The sequence below is a fragment of the Chiloscyllium punctatum genome, chromosome 2 (assembly GCF_047496795.1).
Source record: "Chiloscyllium punctatum isolate Juve2018m chromosome 2, sChiPun1.3, whole genome shotgun sequence".
Classification (NCBI taxonomy): Eukaryota; Metazoa; Chordata; class Chondrichthyes; order Orectolobiformes; family Hemiscylliidae; genus Chiloscyllium; species Chiloscyllium punctatum.
In genome coordinates this window covers 62,809,165-62,835,127 of record NC_092740.1, presented here as the reverse complement: position 1 = coordinate 62,835,127, position 25,963 = coordinate 62,809,165, and the positions used below count along the sequence as shown (strand labels likewise).

Here is a 25,963-nt window from a genome sequence, read left to right as displayed (position 1 = left end):
TGCACAATTCACAATTTTGTTCAGGTTTAACGAGCGTCAGAGGCTTTTTTTTTGCTTCACCTAGTGAAACCAGCATACAGATCAGGTCAAAAGTAGCAATGATGCAATTTTTTTGTCTCTTCATATGTTGCTGTAAAATTTCCAAATATCCCTTGAATGGCAGAAGCAGGGTCACTATCTGTAAAGTACGGGGGGCCAATTGATGTGCCATTCCTTTTCGACCCCCCCCCCAACTTCCGTTTCCTAGAATTATACCATGCATTTATTGATACCTAATGGCATGTTGAATGAGTGAATGAATGAATGTTAGGTGCTTGAACTTTGCTTCAACCACTTTTTGGTATTTGGAAGATGCATAAAAGATTTTGGCCTCTTGTGTTGAATAGTGCTGTTCTGCAACAGTCAAGCCAGAGGCCAGGAGCAATCTTGCTCCTGTTTGCCTCCAATTACTGACAAAATGCACTCATTGCTAGGTCTACACTGGTGATAGATCATGTTGTGTTAATAACCAGGCCTGGTCTATCAATGTGGGGTTCTATGCCAGGAAAAATTGGCCTTGGCACAAGGTCATATCATTGGTATGGGAATGTGGGGATAGGTAACATATAATCTCAAGTATGTGATGGTGTGTGCACCATTTGCTCAGAGTCCAGATCTAATAACAGTTGAAGCTCAGCATCCTTCCAGGACAAAGTAGTCTGCTCATTTGATATTCCTTTCACTATCTTTAAATATTTACTCTGTTCATTGCAGCAAATAACTGAGGCTTCTTCATTGACTTTTAACAAATATTCAACATTTAACACATTGAAAGACCTGGGCAGTAGATGCATTGGGACACCACCTCGATTTGAGGATCGCTTTGTCTATAGAAGTGGTACAATTCTGGAGAGGCATATAGTTTGAATACAGAAAGACTGCTGGACCGAGTGCATTGCATCACAATCTCCATAGAAACCATTAAAAGTTTAAAAATTCAAACTTGTAGTTAATCAACTAGAAGGATGACACAAGAAGAATTCCTGTTTATAGACCTTTAGACTCTATCAGACCAAAGTGCTTTGACTAAACATCGCTTTTCTATGTAATTTATATCTTTAAACTCCAAAACAGTATTTCCCATTTTATTTTCAACACAACCAAATATCTACTCCATAGGTACACTGTCCCAAAGTAGCCGTTTGATTTTCTCAGACAGCCAGCCCAAAATTATCCTGGACTCCAAAGCATTTACTTCTATTCTGTTCTTTTCCTAGCCTGGTAACCTTAATCCCAGAAGTAACTGTCACAATGAAGGTTTTCTTCTAGGTGATGTCTGCCTCCAGGCAAGCTGGACATATCCTTCAGCACAGTTTCAAATTCTTACAAATTTGGTGTTTTTGATCCAACTGTGATTTTCCACTAACGCTGTTGCCTGGAGATGATTGGCCTGTGCTTGCTCCCTCACTTCTGGATCTGAGAGTCAGAGCTCTGAGATATCTTAGAAACCTTTAACTCTATAGATGCATGGGAAATCATATCTCACAAACTTGATCGAGTTTTTTGAAGAGATAACAAAGAAGATTGATGAGGGCAGAGCAGTAGATGTGATCTATACGGACTTCAGTAAGGCGTTCGACAAGGTTCCCAATGGGAGACTGATTAGCAAGGTTAGATCTCGTGGGAATACAGGGAGAACTAGCCATTTGGATACAGAACTGGCGGTACAGAACTGTGGTGGTAGAGGGTTGTTTTTCAGACTGGAGGCCTGTGACCAGTGGAGTGCCACAAGGATCGGTGCTGGGTCCTCTACTTTTTGTCATTTATGTAAATGATTTGGATGCGAGCATAAGAGGTTCAGTTAGTAAGTTTGCAGCTGATACCAAAATTGGAGGTGTAGTGGACAGTGAAGAGGGTTACCTCGGATGACAACAGGATCTGGACCAGATGGGCCAATGGGCTGAGAAGTGGCAGATGGAGTTTAATTCAGATAAATGTGAGGTGCTGCATTCTGGGAAAGCAAATCTTAGCAGGACTTATACACTTAATGGTAAGGTCCTAGGGAGTGTTGCTGAACAAAGAGACCTTGGAGTGTAGATTCATAGCTCCTTGAAAGTGGAATCACAGGTAGATAGGATAGTGAAGGTGGCGTTTGGTATACTTTCCTTTATTGGTCAGAGTATTGAGTACAGGAGTTGGGCGGTCATGTTGCGGCTGTACAGGGCACTGGTTAGGCCACTGTTGGAATATTGTGTGCACTTCTGGCCTCCTTCCTATCGGAAAGATGTCGTGAAACTTGAAAGGGTTCAGAAAAGATTTACAGGGTTGGAGGATCTGAGCTACAGGGAGAGGCTGAACAGGCTGGGGCTGTTTTCCCTGGACCGTCGGAGGCTGAGGGGTGACCTTATAGAGGTTTACAAAATTATGAGGGGCATGGATAGGATAAATAGGCAAAGTCTTTTCCCTGGGGTCGGGGAGTCCAGAACTAGAGGGCATAGGTTTAGGGTGAGAGGGGAAAGATATAAAAGAGACCTAAGGGGCAACTTTTTCATGCAGAGGGAGGTACGTGTATGGAATGAGCTGCCAGAAGATATGGTGGAGGCTGGTACAATTGCAACATTTAAGAGGCATTGGATGGGTTTATGAATAGGAAGGGTTTGGAGGGATATGGGCCGAGATTGGGTTGGGATGCGTGGATGGGTTGGACCGATGGGTCTGTTTCCATGCTGTACATCTCTATGACTCCATAGAAATATTCCAACTGGCCTGTTCAGTGATGGCGTCATGCAATCTGGTGCAAGGGCAACTGCTTCCTGTGTCCCCTAGTTCAGTGGTAGGGACTTTACCGTGCACCACACGAACCCTATCTTTCCCCTTTTTGTTTAACATTCTTGAACAGATTGACTTATGTCACACGTTTGGAGTAGATGGAATTTTGAGTCTGTATTTGAGGTAGGGTCACTACCACTATGCTACAAGAGCCCCAACTCTCCCCTCAAAGTCCAGGGCAGTAACAATTGCATGTGCCTTGTATACAGGTAGAAAAGTGAATTTGTTTTTCTTTAGACACTAGTACTTCTACCTTGCGAGGAAGTTAAATAGTTTAAAGTATAATTGTTGACAAATTGAAATTGACAATATCTTGGGAATTTGGAGATGAGGTCTAACCACTGTAAGCACCTTTTTTCCATTCCCGTCTTTGCATTTTTTAGTATTATTTCACTGGCTCATCCAGCACTATATTGCCTAACCCTAGATTTATTTGAGAATGTGATGATGAACAACTGTGTTAAATCACTGCATTCCATGGCAGTGTATATACACACTGCTGTCAATAGAGGATTTCCAGGATTTTGACTCAGTAACTGAGAGTATACAGCCCTCTCACCCAGGCCTTAAAACAAGTGAATCCTTCATTTTACCATAATTAAAAATAGCACCAAGGCAGAACAATCAATATTGTCAAAATCATGCACAATGTTACTACTGTAGAAATTGCTTAAATTAGCTTCACACTTAAAACTTGAAGTTGTGCATTTTACATCACCATACAAAAGTGTTGAGATAAGATCATTACAGAAAATTCTGAAAACAGTCAGCCAGCCACACAGTATTTGTACAGAAGAAATTGGTGTTAGTATTTTGGCAGGTGAATTAATTTCGGTGTGAACTGCTGTGCCGCAGGCACGTAGCTGAGAAAAATGGAGGAAGGTGGGGATGGAAATAGTCAAAAGGGATCTGTGTAGGGTAGAGGATTGCAGTAATCAAATGTGTGTCTGCAAAGAAGTTGTTTGATATTGAGAGAAGTGTAAAAACAAAATTAAAGTCCAATGGAGGGTTAGAAGATTACAACAAAGTATTAAAGGGGAAGAGCTCCAGTGGCCCATACTGTGAAGACAGGAAGGTAAGTTGAGCCTCAGAACAGCCCAATGTTTGCTTATATATAGGTTATGCCAGCCTGAATGCTAGTATATAAAACATCCACTACCAGAAGCAGTGTTCTTCCATTCCCTTGCTGTCCAAGAGAAAATGAAAGTGGTAAATTAGGTGTTAAATTTAATTTTAAAGGCAGAGGGCAGTAAAATATCTCATGGATGCTGTTCTTTAAATTTATTTGGAACATTGTAGGATGGAGAATTGGAAGTGACCAGAAACTCAACTGAACAAGGGTATTTAGCAAAATAAAATTAGAAATTGCTGGAGAAACACGTCAGGTTTAGCAGCATCTGTCGTGAGAAAGTAGAGTTAAATCAGCAAAACAGTTCTCCATTCTTATCTGTTTTGTGTCATTGTTTAACTTCTTTTTCAGTGGTTCAAGGTTATCGATTGACAAATACTGGATATGATTACCTTGCTCTGAAAACTCTTTCTTCACGAAATGTCTTTAATTCAGTTGGAAATCAAATGGGAGTTGGCAAAGAATCTGGTAAGAAACAAAAATATGCAGCTTGCACAATATTTGAAATTAAGGAAGCATTTTGTGAATGGTAAATTGCAAGACTGAAGCAGCTAAAGGAAAAGTCCCATTAACATCTCATTGGGCAACTAAGGTAGGAAGGCATTAATACAAAGTGTCCAAATGCATGTACTGAGCATATTGGAAACTGAAACAATATTTTATATCAGAGTAAAATGTTATATATGTCTTTATTTGGAGAATCATGGGTCTGGTTAGTACTGATTTAGACTGTAAACAGATCAACGAATCTATGGCTGCCTACACTGACTTTTCAGTGAACCTCTCTGGGTCTGTTCTTTGTATCTTAGTCTGTTCACACATCTGAGGAGACTTGTGTTTCTTCTGTTTCTGTTTCTGCTTGTGTCAAATCTCTAGCATCTGCAGTTCTTTGTTAGAAAAGGTATCTGGGAATATGTCTAGAAGTATATTCACCTTACATATTCAGATGGCACTTGTGTTCTCTTGCCATCCAAATACTTCCATGTTTGTTGCAGCCTTGTTATACTCTGATATTTGTTTTCAACATTCACTGATTATCTTCTTAAATATTTTGTGAAATTTTAACATTGTATTTACAAGCAAAGTAAGCTTTAGTGTAAATCATATAATGTTTTGTCATATTTTGTCAGTTTACATTATTAATTTGTCATTATGGACTTTTAATGCCTTCTTGACTTTACATTGCTCAAGAAGGAAAAAGGATATAATGGTATTGTTCTACATGATTATGATGAAAAATATGTAATATGGATTATACTTTGGGGTCTGGATGTAAAATAAAGGTAAATTGATCTGGTTCAGTTCTGTGAAGGTATCTGGTAAAAATGTTTTTTTTTGGAACAGTGTGTGGTTGCAGTCACGTGCCTTGAAGAATGTGTGTGTTAAGGAATGGAATGTTTATGCAATTGAGTGTACCATAAAATCAGTAGTTTATTTTGACTTTAGAACAGAAGGTTCAAGTTCTCCAGGGGTTCAGTACAGAAAGGAGAAAAATTCCTCGAGAAGGCAATTCAAGTTTTAGTTCAGGAAAACCAGTCACCATAGCTGAAGTGTTTTAGTTTTGTGGAGGTTCCAAGAGTTTGGATAAGATATTCATGTTGTTAGAACTGAAAACATACAGGCCATACCGGTAGATTCAAACAAATCCAAAAGTTGTCTGTACAGGCCAAAGAAGAGAAACTAGGAGAAATCAGTTCAGTAAAGTCTTAAGAGTTACGATGCAAATGAAATTTCTCTGGATCCGAGTAGCTGTAAAAGGATAATGTTGGAAGACCGGCTGAAACTTTTTTCTGCTGTTCATGTTAGAATCATTCTGTCATTTGTAGTTTTGTTTTAGTTTTATTTCTTAATAGGAGACAAACAATGTTAAAGCACAAGTGCCTTGTGTGAATATGTTTCAGTAACTAACCTCTTCTCAAAAATAGGAAAAATTAAACATCTAATTTATCGAGCCAGGTTTCCTTTCGGGATCTAACTTGACTGAGCAACCACCAGCTGGAATATACTTTGTTTTCTATTACCATTTTCAGACTAAGAACTCCTCAGATCATGGTGGTTATTTATTACAAGGAAGTTGGTCCATTTGTGCATTTTTACTGTTGAGGTCCTAAAAATTATGATCTGACCAGTTCCACCAATATCTTAATTAAAAATAAACACTGCAGATGTTGGCGATATGAACTAAAAACAAAGTGCTGTAGCTGGGGAAACAGTGTTAATGTTTTAAATCCAATAATTCTTCTTTTGACCAACAATATCTTAATTTGCATTGATCTGTTGCAGATATTTATATAGTTGCAAATGAAGAGGAACAACAGTTTGCTTTGAAGCTGCACAGGTTGGGTCGTACATCATTTCGAAATCTGAAGAACAAACGTGACTATCACAAACACAGACAGAAAATGTCATGGCTTTATCTCTCTCGTCTTGCAGCAATGAAAGAATATGCATATATGAAGGTATTTAATCCTTTTGAAATGCATCTGATTAATTTTCCAAGATTTACCTTATGAACAAAGTGGAACGTTTTTAATGTACTTTAAAATGGTGTGCTCCAAAACTGAAAGGGAAGCAAGAGGTTGTTCACTTGTGCTATCACTATATAATGTTTCAACTCATTTCTGAAATGGTTCTTTCCCTGTCGGATCATCTGTCATCTTGTATTGAACAGAAATCTGTTAAAATGAGAGAAAATAAAGCAAGCATGAAGTGAGGGGAGAGAAAGAAGGAAAGGTAGTTGGGAAAGACTGATCCGAGACTACTCGCCACTCATAGTGTGTCTTCAGAAATCTTTTTCCTATTCTAAAATAGAAACTACAAATCCATTTTAAAGGAATGTTGTCATCCTTATTCTTCACTAACTAACACCACTCTTGTTTGAAGACCAGTATTGGTCCAGATGTCCATTGTCTAAGATCCATTAGTTCATTAATTACATGTGAAATTCTGCTGCAAAGTTCAGTTTCAAAACAGAAATTGCTATTTGCTCTAACTCAGAAAAAGGTACCACTCACTATGTGAATCTGTAGTTGGGTTAGATTTTTAGGTGACCGTACGATAGGCCTTTATAATGTCCAAATTCTGGTCACTTAACTGACAGAAAGAATAATTGTGACCATGCATTGAGAAGTTCCATTGAAAAACCACTGGATGTCAGCACAAGAATTATTAAATCTTTCTCATAGACATCAGTGTGAAGACCAATGTGCTAGTAGTAGTAGTAGTAGTCATCATGGAATCATACAGCACGAGTCATACAACCCTCCGGTACGACCAGTCTATCTGAACATAATCCCAAAGTAAATTTAGTCCCATCTGCCTGCTCCTGGTCCATGTCCCTGTGAATCTTTGCTATTCATGTACTTATCCAAATGTCTTTTAAACATTGTGATTGTATCCACATCCATCACTTCCACAGGAAGTTCATTGCACATGCGAACTAGCCTCTGTGTGTTAAACAAAAAGTCCCTCAGTCTTTAACTCTCTCTCCTCTCACCTTAAAGTGTGTCCCCAGTCATAGAAATGTACAGTACAGAAATATACCCTTTCCTTCCATCTAACCTGTCCATGTCGACCAGGTATCTTAACCTAATCTAGTCCCATGTGCCAGCACTTTGCCCATATCCCTCTAAACCCTTCGTATTCATATGCCCATTCAGATGCCTTTTAAATGTTTATAGTTATACCAGCGTCCACCAATTCCTCTGGCAGCGCATTCCATACACTCACCACCTTCTGTGTGAAAAAGTTTACCCTTGGGTCCCTTTTTCTTTTTCTTTTTCTTTTTCTCCAACACCCTAAACCTATGCTGACTAGTTCTGGACTGCCCCACCCCAGGGAAAAGCCTTGTCTATTTATCCTATCCACACTTCTCATGATTTGGTCATGCCACAAAGATTGGTGTTGGGTCCACTGCTTTTCGTCATTTAAAGAACATAGAAAAATACAGTGCAGAACAGGCCCTTTGGTCCTTGAAATTGCGCCAACCTGTGAAAATACCTAGGCCCATCATCATCCATATGCTTATCCAAGGACTGTTTAAATCTCCCTAAAATGGCTGAATTAACTACATTGGCAGACAGGGCATTCCACGACCTTACCAGTCTGAGTAAAGAACCTGCCTCTGACATCTGTCTTAAATCTATACCCCTCAATTTACAGGTATTCCCCCTCGTACAAGCTGACATCACCATCCTAGGAAAAAGACTCTCACTGTCCACCCTACCTAATCCTCTGATCATCTTGTGTGTCTCTATTAAATCCCCTCTTAGCCTTCTCTCCAATGAGAACAGACCCAGGTCCCTCAGCCTTTCCTCATAAGGCCTTCACTCCAGACCAGGCAACATCCTGCTAAATCTCCTCTGTACCTTTTTCCAATGCTTCCACATCCTTCCTGTAATGGGGCAACCAGAATATTTCAAGTGAGACTGCACTAGCATTTTGTACAGTTGCAGCATGACATCACAGCTCCAGAGCTCAGTTTTTATTGGTAGGGGGACTAACATACCATGTGCCGCCTTAACAGCGTTATCAGCCTGGGTGGCAACTTTCAGGGGTCTATGTACATGGACACCAAGATCCCTCTGCACGTCCACACTACCAAGAATCTTTCCATTGACCCAATATTCTGCCTTCCTGTTATTCTTCCTAAAGTGAATCACCACACATTTATCTGCATTGAACTCCATTTGCCACCTCTCAGCCCCATTCTGCAGTTTATCCAAGTCCCCCTGCAACATGTAATCTTCTTCCACACTGTCCACCACATCACCGACTTTTGTCTCTTCTGCAAACTTACTAAACCATCCACCTATGCCTGCGTCCAAGTCATTTATAAAAATGACAAACAGCAATGGTCCCAAAACAGATCCTTGTGGCACACCACTGGTAACTGGACTCCAGGCTGAATATTTTCCATCAACCACCACTCGTTGCCTTCTTACAGAAAGTCAGTTTCTAATTCAAACTATTAAATGACCCTCAATCCAATGCCTCTGCATTTTCTGTAATAGTGTATCATGTGGAACCTTATCAAAGGCTTTATTTGAGGTCCATGTACACCACATCAACTGCCCTACCCTCATCCACATGCTTGGTCACCTTCTCAAAAAAACTCAGAGGTTTGTGAGACATGACCTGCCCTTGACGAAACTATGTTGACTATCTCCACTCAAATTGTTGTTTGCTAGATGATCATAAATCCTATCTCTTATAATCCTTTCCTACAACAGACGTAAGGCTTGCTGGTCTATAATTACCTGGGTCACCTCTGCTGCCCTTGAACAAGACACAACATTTGCAATCCTCCAGTCCTCTGGTACTAAACCTGTAGACCATGATGACTCAACGAGCAATGCCAAAGGCTCCGCATCTCCTCCCCAGCTTCCCAGAGAATCCTCAGATAAATCCCATCCAGCCCAGGGGTCTTATCTACTTTCACACCTTTAGAATTGATAACACCTCCTCCTTACTAACCTCAATCCTTTCTAATTTAATAGCCCATACCGTGGTCTTCTCTTCTGCAATGTTCTCCTTTTCCTGAGTGAAAACAGATGAGAAATATTTGTTTAGCACTTCTCCAATCTTCACAGGGTCCACACACAACTTCCCACTTCTGTCTTTGACTGGCCCTATCCTTACCCACGTCATCCTTTTTATTCCTCACATACCTATAGAAAGCTTTAGGGTTCTCCTTTATTCTACCTGCTAAAGACTGCTTATGTCCCCTCCTTGTTCTTCTTAACTCTTCTTAAATCCTTCCTTGTTAATCTATAACACTCCATAGCCTCATCTGAACCATCTTGTCTCAACGTCACATAAGTCCTCCTTCTTCTGCTTAACAAGAGATATAATTTCTTGAGTAAACCACAGTTCTCTTATCTTCTCACTTCCTCCGTGCCTGACAGGGACATATCTATCAAGGACCATAATATCTGTTCCTTTAAACCAGCTCCACATTTCGATTGTCCCCACCCCCTGCATTTTGCTTCCCCATTCTATGCCTCAAGTCTTGTCTAATCGCATTATAATTGCCCTTCCCCTTTCCCATCTATAACTCTTGCCCTATGGCATGTACCTATTGCTTTCCATTGCTAAACTAAACTTAACTGAATTATGGTCATTCTCTCCAAAGTGCTCACCTGCCACTAAGTCAAACACCTGGCCAAGTTCATTACCAAGCACCAAATCCAGTGTGGCCTCCCTCTTGTCAGCCCTTCGACATACTGTGTCAGTAAACTCTCCTGCACACATTGGACAAAAACTAATCCATCCAATGTACTAGAGTTACAGCTTTTCCAGTCAATGTTGGGGAAGTTAAAGTCCCCCATAATAACCACCCTGTTCCTTTCATTCCTGCCCAGAATCATTTTGCCAATCCTGTCCTCCTGGAACTTGGCGGAGGCTTCTTTTTTTTAAGAAAAAACAAATCTTCCAGCAGTGTGGCCTCTTCTCTCCTGTTTCTAACCTCAGCCCATACTATCTCCAGTGGACGTGTCCTTGTCAAAAGTTCTTTCAGCCAACGTTATACTGACCTATTTACATAAATTATTTGGCTGTGAACGTAGGGGATATAGTTAGTAAGTTTATAGATGACACAAAAATTGAAGGAACCATGGACAGCGAAGAAAGTTACCTCCGATTACAACAAGATCTTGATCAGATGGGCCAGTGGGCTGAGGATTGGCAGATGGAGTTCGATTTAGATAAATGTGAGGTGCAGCATTTTGAAAACTCAAATCAGAGCGGATCTTATGCACTTAATGGGAAGGTCCTGGGGAGTGTTGCTGAACAAAGAGACCTTGGAGTGCAGGTTCATAGCTCTTTGAAAGTAGAGTCGCAGGTAGATGGAATAGTGAAGAAGGCATTTGGTATGCTTTCCTTTATTGGTTAGGGCATTGAGTATTGGAGTTGGGAGGTTGCACTGCAGCTGTACAGGACATTGGTTAGGACAGTTTTGGAATATTGTGTGCAATTCTGGTTTCCTTGCTGTAAGGAAGGATGTTGTGAAACTTGTAAAGCTCTTCTGAACCCTTTCAAGGATGTTTCCAGGGTTGGAGGATTTGAGCTATTTGGAGAGGCTGGAGCTGTTTTCGCTGGAGTGTCGGAGGCTAAAGGGTGATCTTAGAGGTTTCTTGAAATTCTCCATTCTAGGGAAAAGACAAATACCATTATCTATCTCTATACCTCTTATTATTTTCTAAACTTCTATTAAGGTCACCTCTCAACCTCCTCCGCTCCAGTGAAAAAAGTTCCAGCCTTTCTTTATAACTCAAACCTTCCATAAGTGGCAACATGCTGATAAATCTCGTCAGAACCCTGTCCAGCTGAATAACCTCCTTGGTATAACTCGTCTACCAGAAGTGGGCACAGTATTCCAGAAGAGGCCTCACCAATGTCCTACATAGCCTCAACATGACTTCCCAACTCCTAATACTTGAAGGACTGAGCAATGAAGCCAAGTGTGCCAAACACATTTTTAACCACCCTGTCTATATGTGACCTAAACCTCAAAGAATTATGCAGCTGAGCCTCTAGGTCTCTGTATTCCACAACACTACCCGCAGTGCTACTATTAATTGTATAAACCTTACCCTTGTTTGTTGTACCAAAATGCAATACCTTGCACTTGTTCAGATTGAATTCCATCTGCCATTTTTCAGACCATTGATTCATTTGATCAAGATCATTTTTATTGCACAGTTAAACAAAATGTACATAATGTCTGGTTAATAAGTCACAGACTTAAAGCAGATTAAATATTCTGACCTATTTAATTAAGATCAATATGTTTATTTGTGTCAAGGCATTATATGACCGAGGATTCCCTGTTCCTAAACCAGTTGACTTCAACAGACATGCAGTGGTCATGGAGCTTGTAAATGGTTATCCCATGTAAGTATCTGCAGTCTTTCAGAGCAAGATTAATATTCTGTAAAAGAGTTTCTTTATGATGTTTGAGGTGGCAGATAAAGTGGACATTTGAAGCTCTGAACTGGATATCTATGAGGTGTTGCAAGCCGCTAGCAACAGCAGCATTTTATTTAACCATGTCTGTAAAATCCTTACCTGGCATATTGACTTGCTCTGCCATTACCATCATTCAGGGGGTCAAACCCGGTTTGGAGAGTGCAGAAGTATATGCCCTGATGTGCAACAAGCATTCCTCAAAATGAGGTGCCAACCTGATGAAACTACAGTACAAGACTATATGTATGCTAAAAGTCAAAGCAGCATGGTGTGAACAGAAGTAAATGAGCCTACAATGCTCAAATCAAAGAACTGTGCTAAACAGTTAAACAGAGAGAGAAAGACTACTCAAATTCTGGGGCCAAAACCAGTGTTCCCTCTTTATTCTGTATGTGGATGGGAAAAAAAATTCTGGAAAGTGCCCCACTTTTTGTGTGAATTTTTACTACCAGTAGAAAGAAAGAAAACTCTTCAGAGTATTTATATTTTTCTTCACTCATGGGATCTGAGTATTGCTGGCTGGACCAGTATTTATTGCCAATCCCTGTTTTCCCTTGAGAAAGTGGTGGTGAGCTGTCACCTTGAACTATTGCAGTCCATGTGCTATCAGTAGATTCACGATGCTGTCAGGGAGAAATTTCCAGGATTTTGACTCAACAACACTGAAGGAATGGTGATAGATTTCCAAGTCAGAATGGTGAATGGTTTTGAGAGTAACTTGCAGGTGGCAGTATTCCTATGTATCTGCTGGTCTTGCCTCTAGTTAAAAGTGGTTGTAGGTTTCGAAGATATTGTTTAAAGAGCCTTCGTGAATTTCTGCAATGCATCTTGTGTAAATGGTACACACTGCTGCTACTGAGCTTTAGTGGAGGGAGAGAATATTTGTGGATGTGGTACCAGTCAAGTGAGATATGTTGTCAGGTTTCTTGACTGTTGATTGAGTTGCAGTCATCCAGGCAAATGAGGAGTTTCACGTCACACTCTTTACTTGTGCCCTGTAGGTGATGCACAGAAGGTGAGTTAGTCGCAGCAGGATTCCTAGCTTCTGACCTGCTCTTCCAGACATTGTTTATGCTGCTAGTTCAGTTTTGCTTTTGGTCAATGGTGTCCCCAAGAATATTGGTAATGAAGGATTCGGTGATGGTAACACCATTTGAATGGCAAGGGACGATGGTTAGATAATCTCTTGTTGGAGATGGTCACTGCGTGGCCTTTGTGTAGCGCAGATGTTATTTGCCCTGGGTATTTTCCATGTCTTAACTCTTTTATTTCACATTTACTGTGGCAGAATTTGAACTTATGATCTCTAAGTTTTAAATTCAATACCATAACCTTTACACTACCATAGGAGAGAAGCATTTATAGAGCCATAGAGATGTACAGCACAGAAACAGACACTTCGGTCCAACTCGTCCATGACGACCGGATATCCCAACCTAATCTCGTCCCACTTGCCACCACCCGGCCTATATTCCTCCAAATCCTTCTTATTCATATACGCATACCCATGCCTTTTAACTGTTGCAATTGTACCAGCCTCCGCCACTTTCTCAGGCAACTCATTCCATGCATGCACCACCCTCTGAAAAGTATCGTTGTTTTGACTTTTTTTTTCCAAAGGTCCAAAACAATGCAACAGTATATAAAGCAGTAATTGCTACTCCTGGAGTTTGAGGAAATCACTTGTAACACCCAAAATACCTCAAAGGAACAGCCTGTTACAGCCAGACATTTTTTCCCATCCTTCATCTTGGATTACCCAGAATCCCCGTCTTAACTTTTATTTTGTAACTTTCATTTTTGTCATGACATGGGAAAAATTGAACTGATACTTGCAGTTCAAAACCAGCATTTTTTTTTAGATTTGGCAAATTCAAACTCTAAGAGCTAACGAAGCCTGCGTTTTGATAGGTTGAAAATGTGAAAAAGGCAACTTTTTGATGTATAAAATGGTTTTGCTGCTTAAAACTACTATAAATGAGAGTAAGTGAGTAAATGCTTTGCAGTAACAAACAATATCAGGTAGAGGTAAAGTCTCTCTTGGAATTTGGAGTGTGGTTGACCCCTGTGAACTGTAGGGTCAAAGACAAAAACAGTGCCCTGTCATTTAAGTGAATGTTATGGGGGGGCGGAAACTGGGAACTGGGGTGGACAGCATTGTAAAAAGAGAATGGAATCCAAGAAGGGAGAATGACTGACTTATATAGTTAATGGGAGGTCCCTGGAGAGTAGAGTCATAGAGATGTACAGCATAAAAACAGACCCTTCAGTCCAACTTGTCCATGCCGACCAGATATCCCAACCCAACCTAGTCCCATCTACCAGCACCTTGCCCATATCCCTCCAAACCCTTCCTATTGATATACCCATCCAGATGCCTATTAAATGTTGCAATTGTACCAGCCTCCACCACCTCCTATGGCTGCTCATTCCATACACGTATCACCCTATCCATGAAAAAGTTATCCCTTGGGTCTGTTTTATATCTTTCCCTTCTCACCCTAAACCTATGCCCTCTAATTCTGGACTCCCCACCCTAGGGAAAAGACTTTGTCTATTTACCCTATCCATGCCCCTCATGATTTTTTGAACTCCTATAAGGTCACCACTCAGCCTCCGACGCTCCAGGGAAAATAGCCTTAGCCTATTCAACCTCTACCTACAGCTCAGATCATCCATCCCTAGCAACATCCTTGTAAATCTTTTCTGAACCCTTTCAAGTTTCACAACATCTTTCCGATAGGAAGGAGACCAGAATTGCACACAATATTCCAACAGTGACCTAACCAATGTCCTGTACAGCCGCAATATGACCTCCCAATTCCTGTACTCAATACTCTGACCAATAAAGGAAAACATACCAAATGCTGCCTTCACTATCCTATCTACCTGGAACTCTACTTTCAAGGAGCTATGAACCTGCACTCCAAAGGTCTCTTTGTTCAGCAACACTCCCTAGGACCTTACCATTAAGTGTATAAGTCGTGCTAAGATTTGCTTTCCCAAAATGCAGCATCTCGCATTTATCTAAATGAAACTCCATCTGCCACTTTTCAATCCATTGGCCCATATGATCAAGATCCTGTTGTAATCTGAGGGAATGTTCTTCGCTGTCCACTACATCTCCAATTTTGGTGTCACCTGTAAACTTACTAACTATACCTCTTATGCTCACATCCAAATAATTTATTAAGGTAGTTGTAAGATTGTTGTCAAGTAGTGACCTAGGGGTTCAGATACATAGTTCTTTTGAAAGTTGTGTCAGAGGCAGACATGCTGGTTAAGAAGGTGTTCAGCACACTTGCCTTCATTGCTCAGACCATTGAGTATAGCAGTGGGGACATCAGGAGGTTATACAGGATGTTAGTGAGGCCGCCTTTGGAACAGAGTCTATTGCACTGGTTGTCTTCCTATAGGAAGGATATTATTAAATTGGAGAAGGTTCAGAAAAATTTACCAGACTCTTGCTGGGACTGGAGGGTTGAGCTATAAGGATAGGCTGCGACTTTTTTCACTGGAGCATAAGAGGTTGAGGAGTGACATTATAGATGTTTATAAAATTGTGAGGGGCATTGATGAGGTGAATAGTAAAGATCTTTTCCCTAAGGTGGGGAAGCTCAAAACTAGAGGACATATTTCAAGGTGAGAGGAGAAAGATTTAAAAGGGAATTGAGGGTGGGACGTATATGGAATGAACTGCCAGAAGAAGTGATGGATGCAGGTTCAGTTATTACGTTTAAAAGAATTTGGATAGATACATGAATAAGAGGTTTTTAAAGAGATATGGCCCAAGTGCAGGGAAATGGGACTAGTTTAGTTTGGGAAATTTGGTCAGCGTAGATGAGTTGGACTGAAGGGTCTGTTTCCGTGCTCTGTGATTCTGAATGTTGAGAACTTTGGGGAAATATTGGCACTTATTTAACCAACAGTTTTTTGTTAGATTAAAAATCTGTTTATTGTGAAGGAATGAACTATTTTCATTTTCGAGGTAAGCTCCTACAAAGCATAGAAAAGTGAATTGGAGGGAGGTAACATTTAGCACAGTTGATAATGCCTATGCGATGACCTCACAGGAATTTTTACACTATTTAGACATCTGGGCTAGGTATCGCAAACTTCCTATAAATAACCTTATATTTTTGAGTCAAATGACTTTGGATTCATGCTTTCTTCAACAATTCTACAAAACAAACTGCAGTGGATTGAGTAGATCATTGGTATTAACAAAAGTGCTCTTAGTAATCCTTAATTACTTGCTAACTCTTAGTATCCTAATAACTGTTTGAAAATGCCTGAAGCTCACCGCCTCTCCCAACTCGCCACCTCACTCACTGTGAACCAAGTGGGGTGGTGAAAGGGAGGAAGCAAGTGGGGCTCTAAAGATCAAAATATTCAATAGATTTATTTTGCTTTAGGTGTCAAGTTCACCAGCTTGATAATCCTGCAGAAACCTATAACGAATTAATGGATCTTATTGTTAAACTTGCTAATCATGGTTTAATTCATGGTGACTTCAATGAATTCAACTTGATGTTGGACGATGAGGATCGTGTCACAATGATTGACTTTCCACAGATGGTATCTACATCTCACCTAAATGCTGAATGGTAAATACAAAACCAAAACAATTTTTTTTTCCCCAGTTTCTGTTCATTTTATATGGAATAATTTACCACAGATTTAGAATGGATGCTATCTTGTTTCTTGCACAAATAAATCAATATTCATTTGCGTTCTGCAACTTAAGTTATTATTGCGTCTGTCCTCCTTCAAAGGCATATTATCCGAGTAAGACTTTACTTCCAACTTTTCTTTCGTAGGTGCCCAACTGTTTGATTCACAGGAAGTTAATCGTTTCAGTAAATGAATTGATTATGATCTTTATCCAGTGGAAACCATGACTATGACAAAAACTAGAATTTTTACAAAAAATATACATAACATGGAGAATGTTTTGAACCTCATTTCTAAAAAGAAAAGGGGTTTTGGGTGGACATCCTTTTATCTCGGGAGTTCTGTTGAACGGTTTCCATTCAAAGTTTTCGGGTAGCTGTGGATCCATTCGGTGTTTGCCGCTTTTATTTTGAACTTGTGGTATTTGTAGTATTTCTTTCTTTTTCTCTGCTGAGACAGGGTCTCTAAAGTTATTTTTCACAATGACTGAAAGAAATAGTTTTATAATTTGGTCTGTGAGCTCTCAATTTCTTCGATAATGAATTGTTAATGTCACTCGAGAAGGTACTCAACAGAGGCAAGATAAGCTTCAAGAAGAAAGCTGGAATTAGAGTTGAAAGACAGGGGAAAGTAAACTGCTCTGCTAACTTTACCAGCAATCTAAATGGCTTCCCTATCTTCCCTAGCGGGTGAAGTAGTGTGTTGGGGATAGAATTTTGTGGTCATTAAAATATAAAATTAAAAGTTAATGATGATTAGAAAATGAAGTCTTTAGTGTATTTTGCAGAAGTTCAACTTGCATAAACATTAACTTTGTTTTTTTTAAATGTATTGGTGCCCAAAACGATAAATCATAAGATTTTAATGAAAATCATTTGTCTTACAAAGGAAAAAGCAGATTTTTATTGGCAATTTTTTAAAATGATAAGCTACAGGGAGATTTTCAGAAAAATATATATTTAATACACCAATTCTGAAAATATTAATTATAAAGTGATACTTTTTTTCAGGTATTTTAATAGAGATGTAAAATGTATTCGTGATTTTTTTATCAGACGCTTTAACTATGAAAGTGAACTTTATCCAACATTCAAGGATATCAGGTGAGCAACATTTGAGTTGATATATTTTTGTGGAATTTAATTTTGTAGTATTAGACTAATTGTTTGGCTGTAATTTGGTAGTATGTTCAAAAGGCATAATTTAACGCCAACTAACAATGCAGTGTTGTTCTGTGGTAGGCAAAGTAATGGAAAGGGTACTGAGGGATAGGATTTATGAGTATCTGGAAAGACACTGCTTGATTAGGGACAGCCAGCACGGATTTGTGAAGGGTAGGTCTTGCCTTACAAGTCTTATTGAATTCTTCGAGGAGGTGACCAAGCATGTGGATGAGGGTAGAGCAGTGGATGTAGTGTACATGGATTTTAGTAAGGCATTTGATAAGGTTCCCCATGGTAGGCTTATGCGGAAAGTCAGGAGGCATGGGATAGAGGGAAATTTGGCCAATTGGATAGAAAATTGGCTAACCGGTCGAAGTCAGAGAGTGGTGGTAGATGGTAAATATTCAGCCTGGAGCCCAGTTACAAGTGGAGTTCCGCAGGGATCAGTTCTGGGTCCTCTGCTGTTTGTAATTTTTATTAATGACTTGGATGAGGGAGTTGAAGGGTGGGTCAGTAAATTTGCAGATGATACGAAGATAGGTGGAGTTGTGGACAGTGAGGAGGGCATTTGTCGTTTGCAAAGGGACTTAGATATGATGCAGAGCTGGGCTGAGGAGTGGCAGATGGAGTTCAACCCTGCCAAGTGTGAGGTTGTCCATTTTGGAAGAACAAATAAGAATGCGGAATACATGGTTAATGGTAGGGTTCTTAGTCAGGTGGAGGAACAGAGGGATCTTGGGGTCTATGTAAATAGATCTTTGAAAGTTGCCACTCAGGTGGATAGAGTTTGTAAGAAGGCCTATGGTGTATTATCGTTCATTAGCAGAGGGATTGAATTCAAGAGTCGTGAAGTGATGTTGCAGCTGTACAGGACTTTGGTTAGGCCACAGTTGGAGTACTGTGTGCAGTTCTGGTCGCCTCACTTTAGGAAAGATGTGGAAGCTTTGGAGAGGGTGCAGAGAAGATTTACCAGGATGTTGCCTGGAATGGAGAATAGGTCGTACGAGGATAGGTTGAGAGTTCTTGGCCTTTTCTCGTTGGAACGGCGAAGGATGAGGGGTGACTTGATAGAGGTTTATAAGATGATCAGAGGAATAGATAGAGTAGACAGTCAGAAACTTTTTCCCCGGGTACAACAAAGTGTTACAAGGGGACATAAATTTAAGGTGAAGGGTGGAAGGTATAGGGGAGATGTCAGGGGTGGGTTCTTTACCCAGAGAGTGGTGGGGGCATGGAATGCCCTGCCCGTGGGAGCGGTAGAGTCAGAATCATTGGCGACCTTTAAGCGGCATTTGGATAGGTACATGGATGGGTGCTTAATCTAGGATAGAAGTTCGGCACAACATCATGGGCCGAAGGGCCTGTTCTGTGCTGTATTGTTCTATGTTCTATGTTGGTTATTGTTTGGGAGTACAGAACTTGGATATACTGAAAGAAATACCATATATACTCGTGTATAGGTCAAATTTTGAAGATGTTTTTAAAGCTGAAATTAGAGAATTGATGTATACATGGTATTGTTTTCGAGGGGCTGACATTCATGCTGTAGTTCGAAATACTGTATTATTAGTAGAAGTCTATTTGATCACGCAACTATTCCCAGGTAATGAAGAATCCTTAATAGTTACTGAATGCTAATTTTCTACTGTCCATCTTCCTGCCGGGTCTGAGTCAGGAACACAAACTTTCCTCAATTTGTGACATTCTCTGACGCAGTACATGGAGTTCCAGTCTCTCTCTGGTTGGATGGGTGAGTTTCTTGCCCACAGGCCACAGCTCTGATTGGCTTGCAAGCCTGTCCATCAAGCAGGCAGACATGCAGGCAGTGATATAATTGGAGACAGGTGACCAGCACTGCCTCCCCACTGTGTACCTGTGTGGGGCTGTGCTGATGGAAGGCACTGGAGGTTTGTAGCCTAGTACTGATTTAGGGGGGTGGGGGACACTGTTACAAAGCAGCTTGCTCAACAAACTTTGCTCGAATTAAATAAATGAAACTTCGACTGCACGCCCACACTATTATTCTGAAGAGAGTACTAATTGTAAGTTAACTTAGAATAATTACATCAATGCTGATTAATGCAAAATTGGATTTTAAAAGAGGAACAAGGAATCCTGTAAAATCCTCTACATGAGTGGATTTAATGTTATTCCTAATTGTTTTGGAACTGAACAAAGCAATATAATGAAATGTCAAAGAATTAAAGATATACTGGTATGTAGTTAATATATCTCACTTTTATTCCGATATCATGGCACAATTAAAATTATTAACTTTTTAACAATATTAACTTTTGGATGTATAGTGAACAAAGTGCAATAAGTACCAATCGACTTAGTACCAATCTGAATGAATCAAAAGATGCTGTAAACAAAGTGCTGTAAGTAGAGTTGTGAATGAATAGAGATGCGATACTGTAAGCAAAGAGTAATGAGTAGAGTTACCATTCTGAATGATTCATTCATTCATTCGTTCAGACTGGTAACTCTACTCATTGCTCTTTGCTTACTGTATCGCATCTCTATTCATTCATAACTCTACATCCAGCACTTTGAATGAATCAAAATATGCTGTAGTAAACAAAGTGCTGGAAGTAGAGTTATGAATTAATGAATGGAGATACGATATACTGGTAGTAAGTAAAGAGTGATGAATAGAGTTACAGTATGAATAAATGAATGTGACTTTGTTTAAGTGGGCTAATGGGAACATTGACTTAATTTCTTCATTAAGCAGGTATTTTTTGAAAAATCAATGAAATTTCAGCAAAGTAAGTTAATGGGAACATGCAGTTTCCTTTGTAAAAGGTTTATAATGCAATGTAGTATGGTCAACTTATACATGAAATATATGAAAAATACAAGACTTTTTGGGCAAAATAAGGGGTCAACTTATACACTGACCTGTACGTGAGTATGTACGGTATGTTGCACAAACAAAAAAGTACCTCCAATATCTAAGTAGGTTAAGCGAGGTGTTTATATTGCTACTATGCAGTGGAGATGCAAGTGATATTTTCCAATGACAGTTTGCTGTCAGTTCAAAACGATGTACCTATCATAATTAAACACTTTTTAAATTTTGAGTATTATTAATATATAGGTCTGAGTTTATCAATGATTCAAGCCAGAGAGAAATTCAGATTCAAACTTTAGCGTATTCTTAGAATTTAAAATATTTGGTTATTTGACATTAGCAAACAAATGAAAAGCTAGTAAATTATACATTTATGGAATTGTTCCTCCTATTGTCATCTATCCTTTTTAATGTGTTTGTTGGAAACTGATCATTATGTCTCTATAGTCATGTACAAAGTTGTAACACGTTTAAGAACGTTTAAGTTTTGAGATTATTCATTTTTATCTGTATAGCTGAGGACACTGTTTCTCATTTTCTCTTTCCTACCTACTCCTATTTTGCTTTGAACTAGTTTGCTGTTGTTACTTGTATTTTACCCTCAGTAACCACTATTCCTTAAATATTTACATCAGTAAGGTGGCTTCACTGGATGTGGAGATTGAAGTGAGTGGCTACACTAAAGAGCTCCAAGAAGATTCTGAGCTGCTATATGCTTCAGGCCCTGAATCAGATGATGTTAAAACTGGATTTTCAGAAGATGATTTAGATGATGAAAGTAAATTCTCAAATAAAACATCTGAAAATGTTGATTTGGTTTCTGAAGATGATGCAGATTCTGAGAAGTTTCCTACTAATTTGAAAATTTTGGAAAAAACATGTAAGGATGTTTCGGAAACCAATGAAATTGAAACTGTTGATCTGCAAAATCTTAAAATAAATGTACGCAAAACTGAAGAGCAAAATAGTGAAGTTGTTGATACCGTTGAACTCTCTGGAATCGATACAGGATATAATCTTGAACATGCCTCTGAAGCTGTGCATCATTCGGGCCAGAGTGATGAGGATCTAGGAGATGAAGACAAATGCCCAGACTTAGTGGATCTTTCAGCTCAAAACAAGGAATTTAGACCTTTCAGGTACTAATTCAGCAGTTTAATCGTCTTGTGTTTTGTATCATCTTTTATGGCTTTCTTTAGCACATTATTTATATTGGATATGTTTTGTCCATATGGTTTCGCTGAATTTTTCCTTTTCCTCTCTGGTATTCAGTGATCTGCAGACCAATTTGCAGATCAATCTATTAAAAAGTTATGCAATGCACTTGTAAGCTATACCATTACTATTGCTAAAAGCTGCACTTTCAACATCCTAGGGGTTACTGTTGACCAGAAATTGAATGTATTAAGTATGTACTGTAACTACAAGGGCAAGTTAGAGGCTGCGAAATTGTAGCACATAACTTGTGCGCAAAGCTTGTCAACTATCTGCAAGGCACTCTTTTCTGCACTCTGAAGCACAAGTCAAGAGTATGATGGAATATACTCCACTTGCCTGAAATCCAACAATTCTTATGCTTGACACCATTCAGGACAAAGCAAAGTGACCATAGGGACTATTTCTACAAACATCCACTCCCACCGATGCACAGTAGCAGCAGCATGTACTGTCTGCCGGAAATTCACAAACTCTCCTCCATTCAGCACCTTCCAAACTCTCAGCCATTACCATCAATGAAGACACAGACAGTCAATACATAGAAACATGTCTACTGGCATGTTCCCAACCAAACCACTCATCACACTTTATCCACGCACTCCTTCAGTATCAAAATACTGAAACACACTCCTGAACAACATTGTTGAATGTTCCTACACTATATGGACTGCAGTAGTTAAAGAAGGCACCTTCACAAGAGCATAGAGGGATGGGCAATAGCCCATATCTCCTGAATTAATATATTAAAAAGTTAGTGGTCCTGTAGTTCATGAAATCTCTAGCATGCTAAGTCATTTCTGAACAGATTATTGTATCCAATATGTTCTATTTTCCAAGATATTTTTGAAATGGTAGATCATTTAGTTTGGGAAGGAGAAGTAAAGACATACTGTTACATCAATATTGTTTCTACATCCCATTTTTTAAAATGTAGAATTTTTATCCTTGCCTATGGCTTAGTTTGAGCCCAGCTTTGTTCTTGTACCATCTGTGTGTAGAGGTCAGTGGATACTGATAGCAAGCAGAAACTTGTTTTGTTAATAGTTCCACTGTACTGACTAAAAATCAGGTAGGTAAAAACAATGACTGCAGATACTGGAAACCAGATTCTGGATTAGTGGTACTGGAAGAGCACAGCAGTTCAGGCAGCATCCAAGGAGCAGCGAAATTGACGTTTCGGGCAAAAGCCATTCATCAGGAATAAAGGCAGTGAGCCTAGGGTGGAAGGTGAGCGTGGAGAGATAAGCTAGAGGAGGGTGTGGGTGGGGAGAAAGTGGCATAGGACAATGGGTGAGTGGGGGAGGGGATGAAGGTGATAGGTCAGGAAGGAGAGGGTGGAGTGGATAGGTGGAAAAGGAGATAGGCAGGTAGGACAAGTCTGGACAAGTCATGGGGACAGTGCTGAGCTGGAAGTTTGGAACTAGGGTGAGGTGGGGGAAGGGGAAATGAGGAAACTGTTGAAATCCACATTGAAGCCCTGGGGTTGAAGTGTTCCGAGGCGGAAGATGAGGCGTTCTTCCTCCAGGCGTCTGGTGGTGAGGGAGCGGTGGTGAAAGAGGCCCAGGACCTCCATGTCCTCGGTAGAGTGGGAGGGGGAGTTGAAATGTTGGGCCACGGGGCGGTGTGGTTGATTGGTGCGGGTGTCCCAGAGATGTTCCCTAAAGCGCTCTGCTAGGAGGCGCCCAATCTCCCCAATGTAGAGGAGACCGCATCGGGAGCAACGGATACAATAAATGATATTAGTGGATGTGCAAGTAAAACTTTGATGGATGTGGAAGGCTCCTTTAGGGCCTTGGATAGAGGTGTGGGAGGAGGTGTGGGTGCAGGTTTTACAGTTCCTGCGGTGGCAGGGGAAGATGCCAGGATGGGAGGGTGGGTTGTAGGGGTGCTTGGACCTGACCAGATAGTCACGGAGGGAACGGTCTTTGCGGAAGGTGGGGAGGGAAATATATCCCTGGTGGTGGGGTCTGTTTGGAGGTGGCGGAAATGTTGGCGGATGATTTGGTTTATGCGAAGGTTGGTAGGGTGGAAGGTGAGCACCAGGGGCGTTCTGTCCTTGTTACGGTTGGAAAGGTGGGGTCTGAGGGCAGAGGTGCGGGATGTGGACGAGATGCGTTGGAGGGCATCTTTAACCACGTGGGAAGGGAAATTGCGGTCTCTAAAGAAGGAGGCCATCTGGTGTGTTCTATGGTGGAACTGGTCCTCCTGGGAGCAGATACGGCGGAGGAATTGGGAATACAGGATGGCATTTTTGCAAGAGGTAGGGTGGGAAGAGGTGTAATTCAGGTAGCTGTGGGAGTCGGGTTTGTAAAAAAATGTTAGTGTCAAGTCGGTCGTCACTAATGGAGATGGAGAGGTCCAGGAAGGGGAGGGAGGTGTCAGAGATGGTCCAGGTAAATTTAAGGTCAGGGTGGAATATGTTGGTGAAGTTGATGAATTGCTCAACCTCCTCGTGGGAGCACGAGGTGGCACCAATGCAGTCATCAATGTAGCGGAGGAAGAGGTGGGGAGTGGTGCTGGTGCAATTACGGAAGATCAACTGCCCTACGTAGCCAACAAAGAGACAGGCATAGCTGGGGCCCATATGTGTGCCCATGGCTACCCCTTTGATCTGGAGGAAGTGGGAGGATTCAAAGGAGAAATTGTTAAGGGTGAGGACCAGTTCAGCCAAACGAATGAGAGTGTCAGTGGAAGGGTACTGTTGGGGGTGTCTGGAGAGGAAAAAACGGAGGGCTTGGAGGCTCTAGTAATGGTGGATGGAGGGGTAGAGGGATTGCATATCCATGGTGGGGATGAGGCGTTGGGGGCTGGGGAAACGGAAGTCTTGGAGGAGGTGGAGGGCGTGGGTGGTGTCTCGAACGTATGTGAGGAATTCCTGGACTAGGGGGGATAGGACAGTGTTGAGGTAGGTAGAGATGAGTTCAGTAGGGCAGGAGCATGCTGAGACAATGGGTCGGCCAGGGTGGTCAGGCTTGTGGATCTTGGGAAGGAGGTAGAACCGGACAGTGCGGGGTTCCTGGACTGTGAGGTTGGAAGCTGTAGATGGGAGATCTCCTGAGGTGATGAGGTTCTGTATGGTTTGGGAGATGATGGTTTGGTGATGGGGGGGTGGGGTCAAATTCCATTCCTGTGACTGAAGTCTGGCATTTAACTTTGGAATATTGTGATCATGAGTAGTGAGTTCACTAGAAGGTCATCTGGGTAGGTTTCCCCTTTTTGAATGGATTAATAATGAATAATAGCTTCCTGTGCCAGTTAGTTCTCCTCTGTACTGTTCATGTACAGTTATTATTATTGCTGTTTTCACATCAACATAGTTAAATTTAGATTTCTGTGTGAAGAATGCATGAATAGATAAGAGTATTGATGTTCTCTGGTGGAGTTTATTCCTGAAAGATTGCTTCAATATTTTGAGTTGGTGCAGTTGCAAAAAGTGTAATAACATGGTTGTAGACCAACCTACAGAGCAAAAGTAAAGAATGGTAAAATTCTGAAGACCGTGTATTTGCTGTGTAGGCTATTCCAGCTATAGAGTTGACAAACATAATTACATTGCAAAGTCAATCTTGCAGTTTTCAATGCAGTTTTACGGAAAACTATGAAGTGGATGAGTACCACATAAAGGAATGTATTCAAATTAGGAGGAACTTGATTCTTCCAATAAAAATTATAAGGAGACTAGACTAGATACTTGAAAGGCATGAGGTAGAATGTAATAGAAAGTAACATTTGAGGGTAACAAGATCAACATAGGTAGGCTAAGTAGTGACAAAACGGAAGGCTGCAAAGAGGATTAATTGGGAATACCAACACACGAGCATAAAGTGGAATGCTAAAGAATGAAAAAGAACATAAAGAATGCAAGGAGTTGACTCACTAAAAGTGAAGATATGCTTGAAAATATAGAAGTGGGCTTGGGCCAAATCTTTATAGACCCATGAAATCTGTATTTGCTCTTCATATTTCAAGATATTCTAGCTGATAATTTAAGGGATAATCTGATACCATTAGCAAGCTTTTAATTAAGAGAGATTGTGTGTCTAATTAGTTTATTGGATTGCTTTCCAGGAAAATCATAAATGTTATCTGCCTGGATTTAAAGAAAACATTTGATGTTTCACATAATTGGTGACTGCCTAAAGTCTA

The 25,963-nt window shown here is 40.4% G+C and overlaps 1 protein-coding gene across 2 annotated transcripts in view; it reads left to right on the top strand.

Annotated features, from left to right (window-relative positions):
• Positions 1-25,963, top strand: part of riok2 (RIO kinase 2 (yeast)) — a 33,815-nt gene that overhangs the window by 5,203 nt on the left and 2,649 nt on the right. The window contains exons 3-8 of one of the 2 annotated variants that reach the window (XM_072583460.1): positions 4,289-4,405; positions 6,221-6,396; positions 11,742-11,830; positions 16,321-16,512; positions 17,590-17,682; positions 21,235-21,738. In XM_072583460.1, coding sequence (XP_072439561.1) covers positions 4,289-4,405; positions 6,221-6,396; positions 11,742-11,830; positions 16,321-16,512; positions 17,590-17,682; positions 21,235-21,738 — 1,171 coding nt within the window. The remainder of the gene's footprint in view (positions 1-4,288; positions 4,406-6,220; positions 6,397-11,741; positions 11,831-16,320; positions 16,513-17,589; positions 17,683-21,234; positions 21,739-25,963) is intronic. The other variant, XM_072583469.1, reaches the window with a different exon arrangement.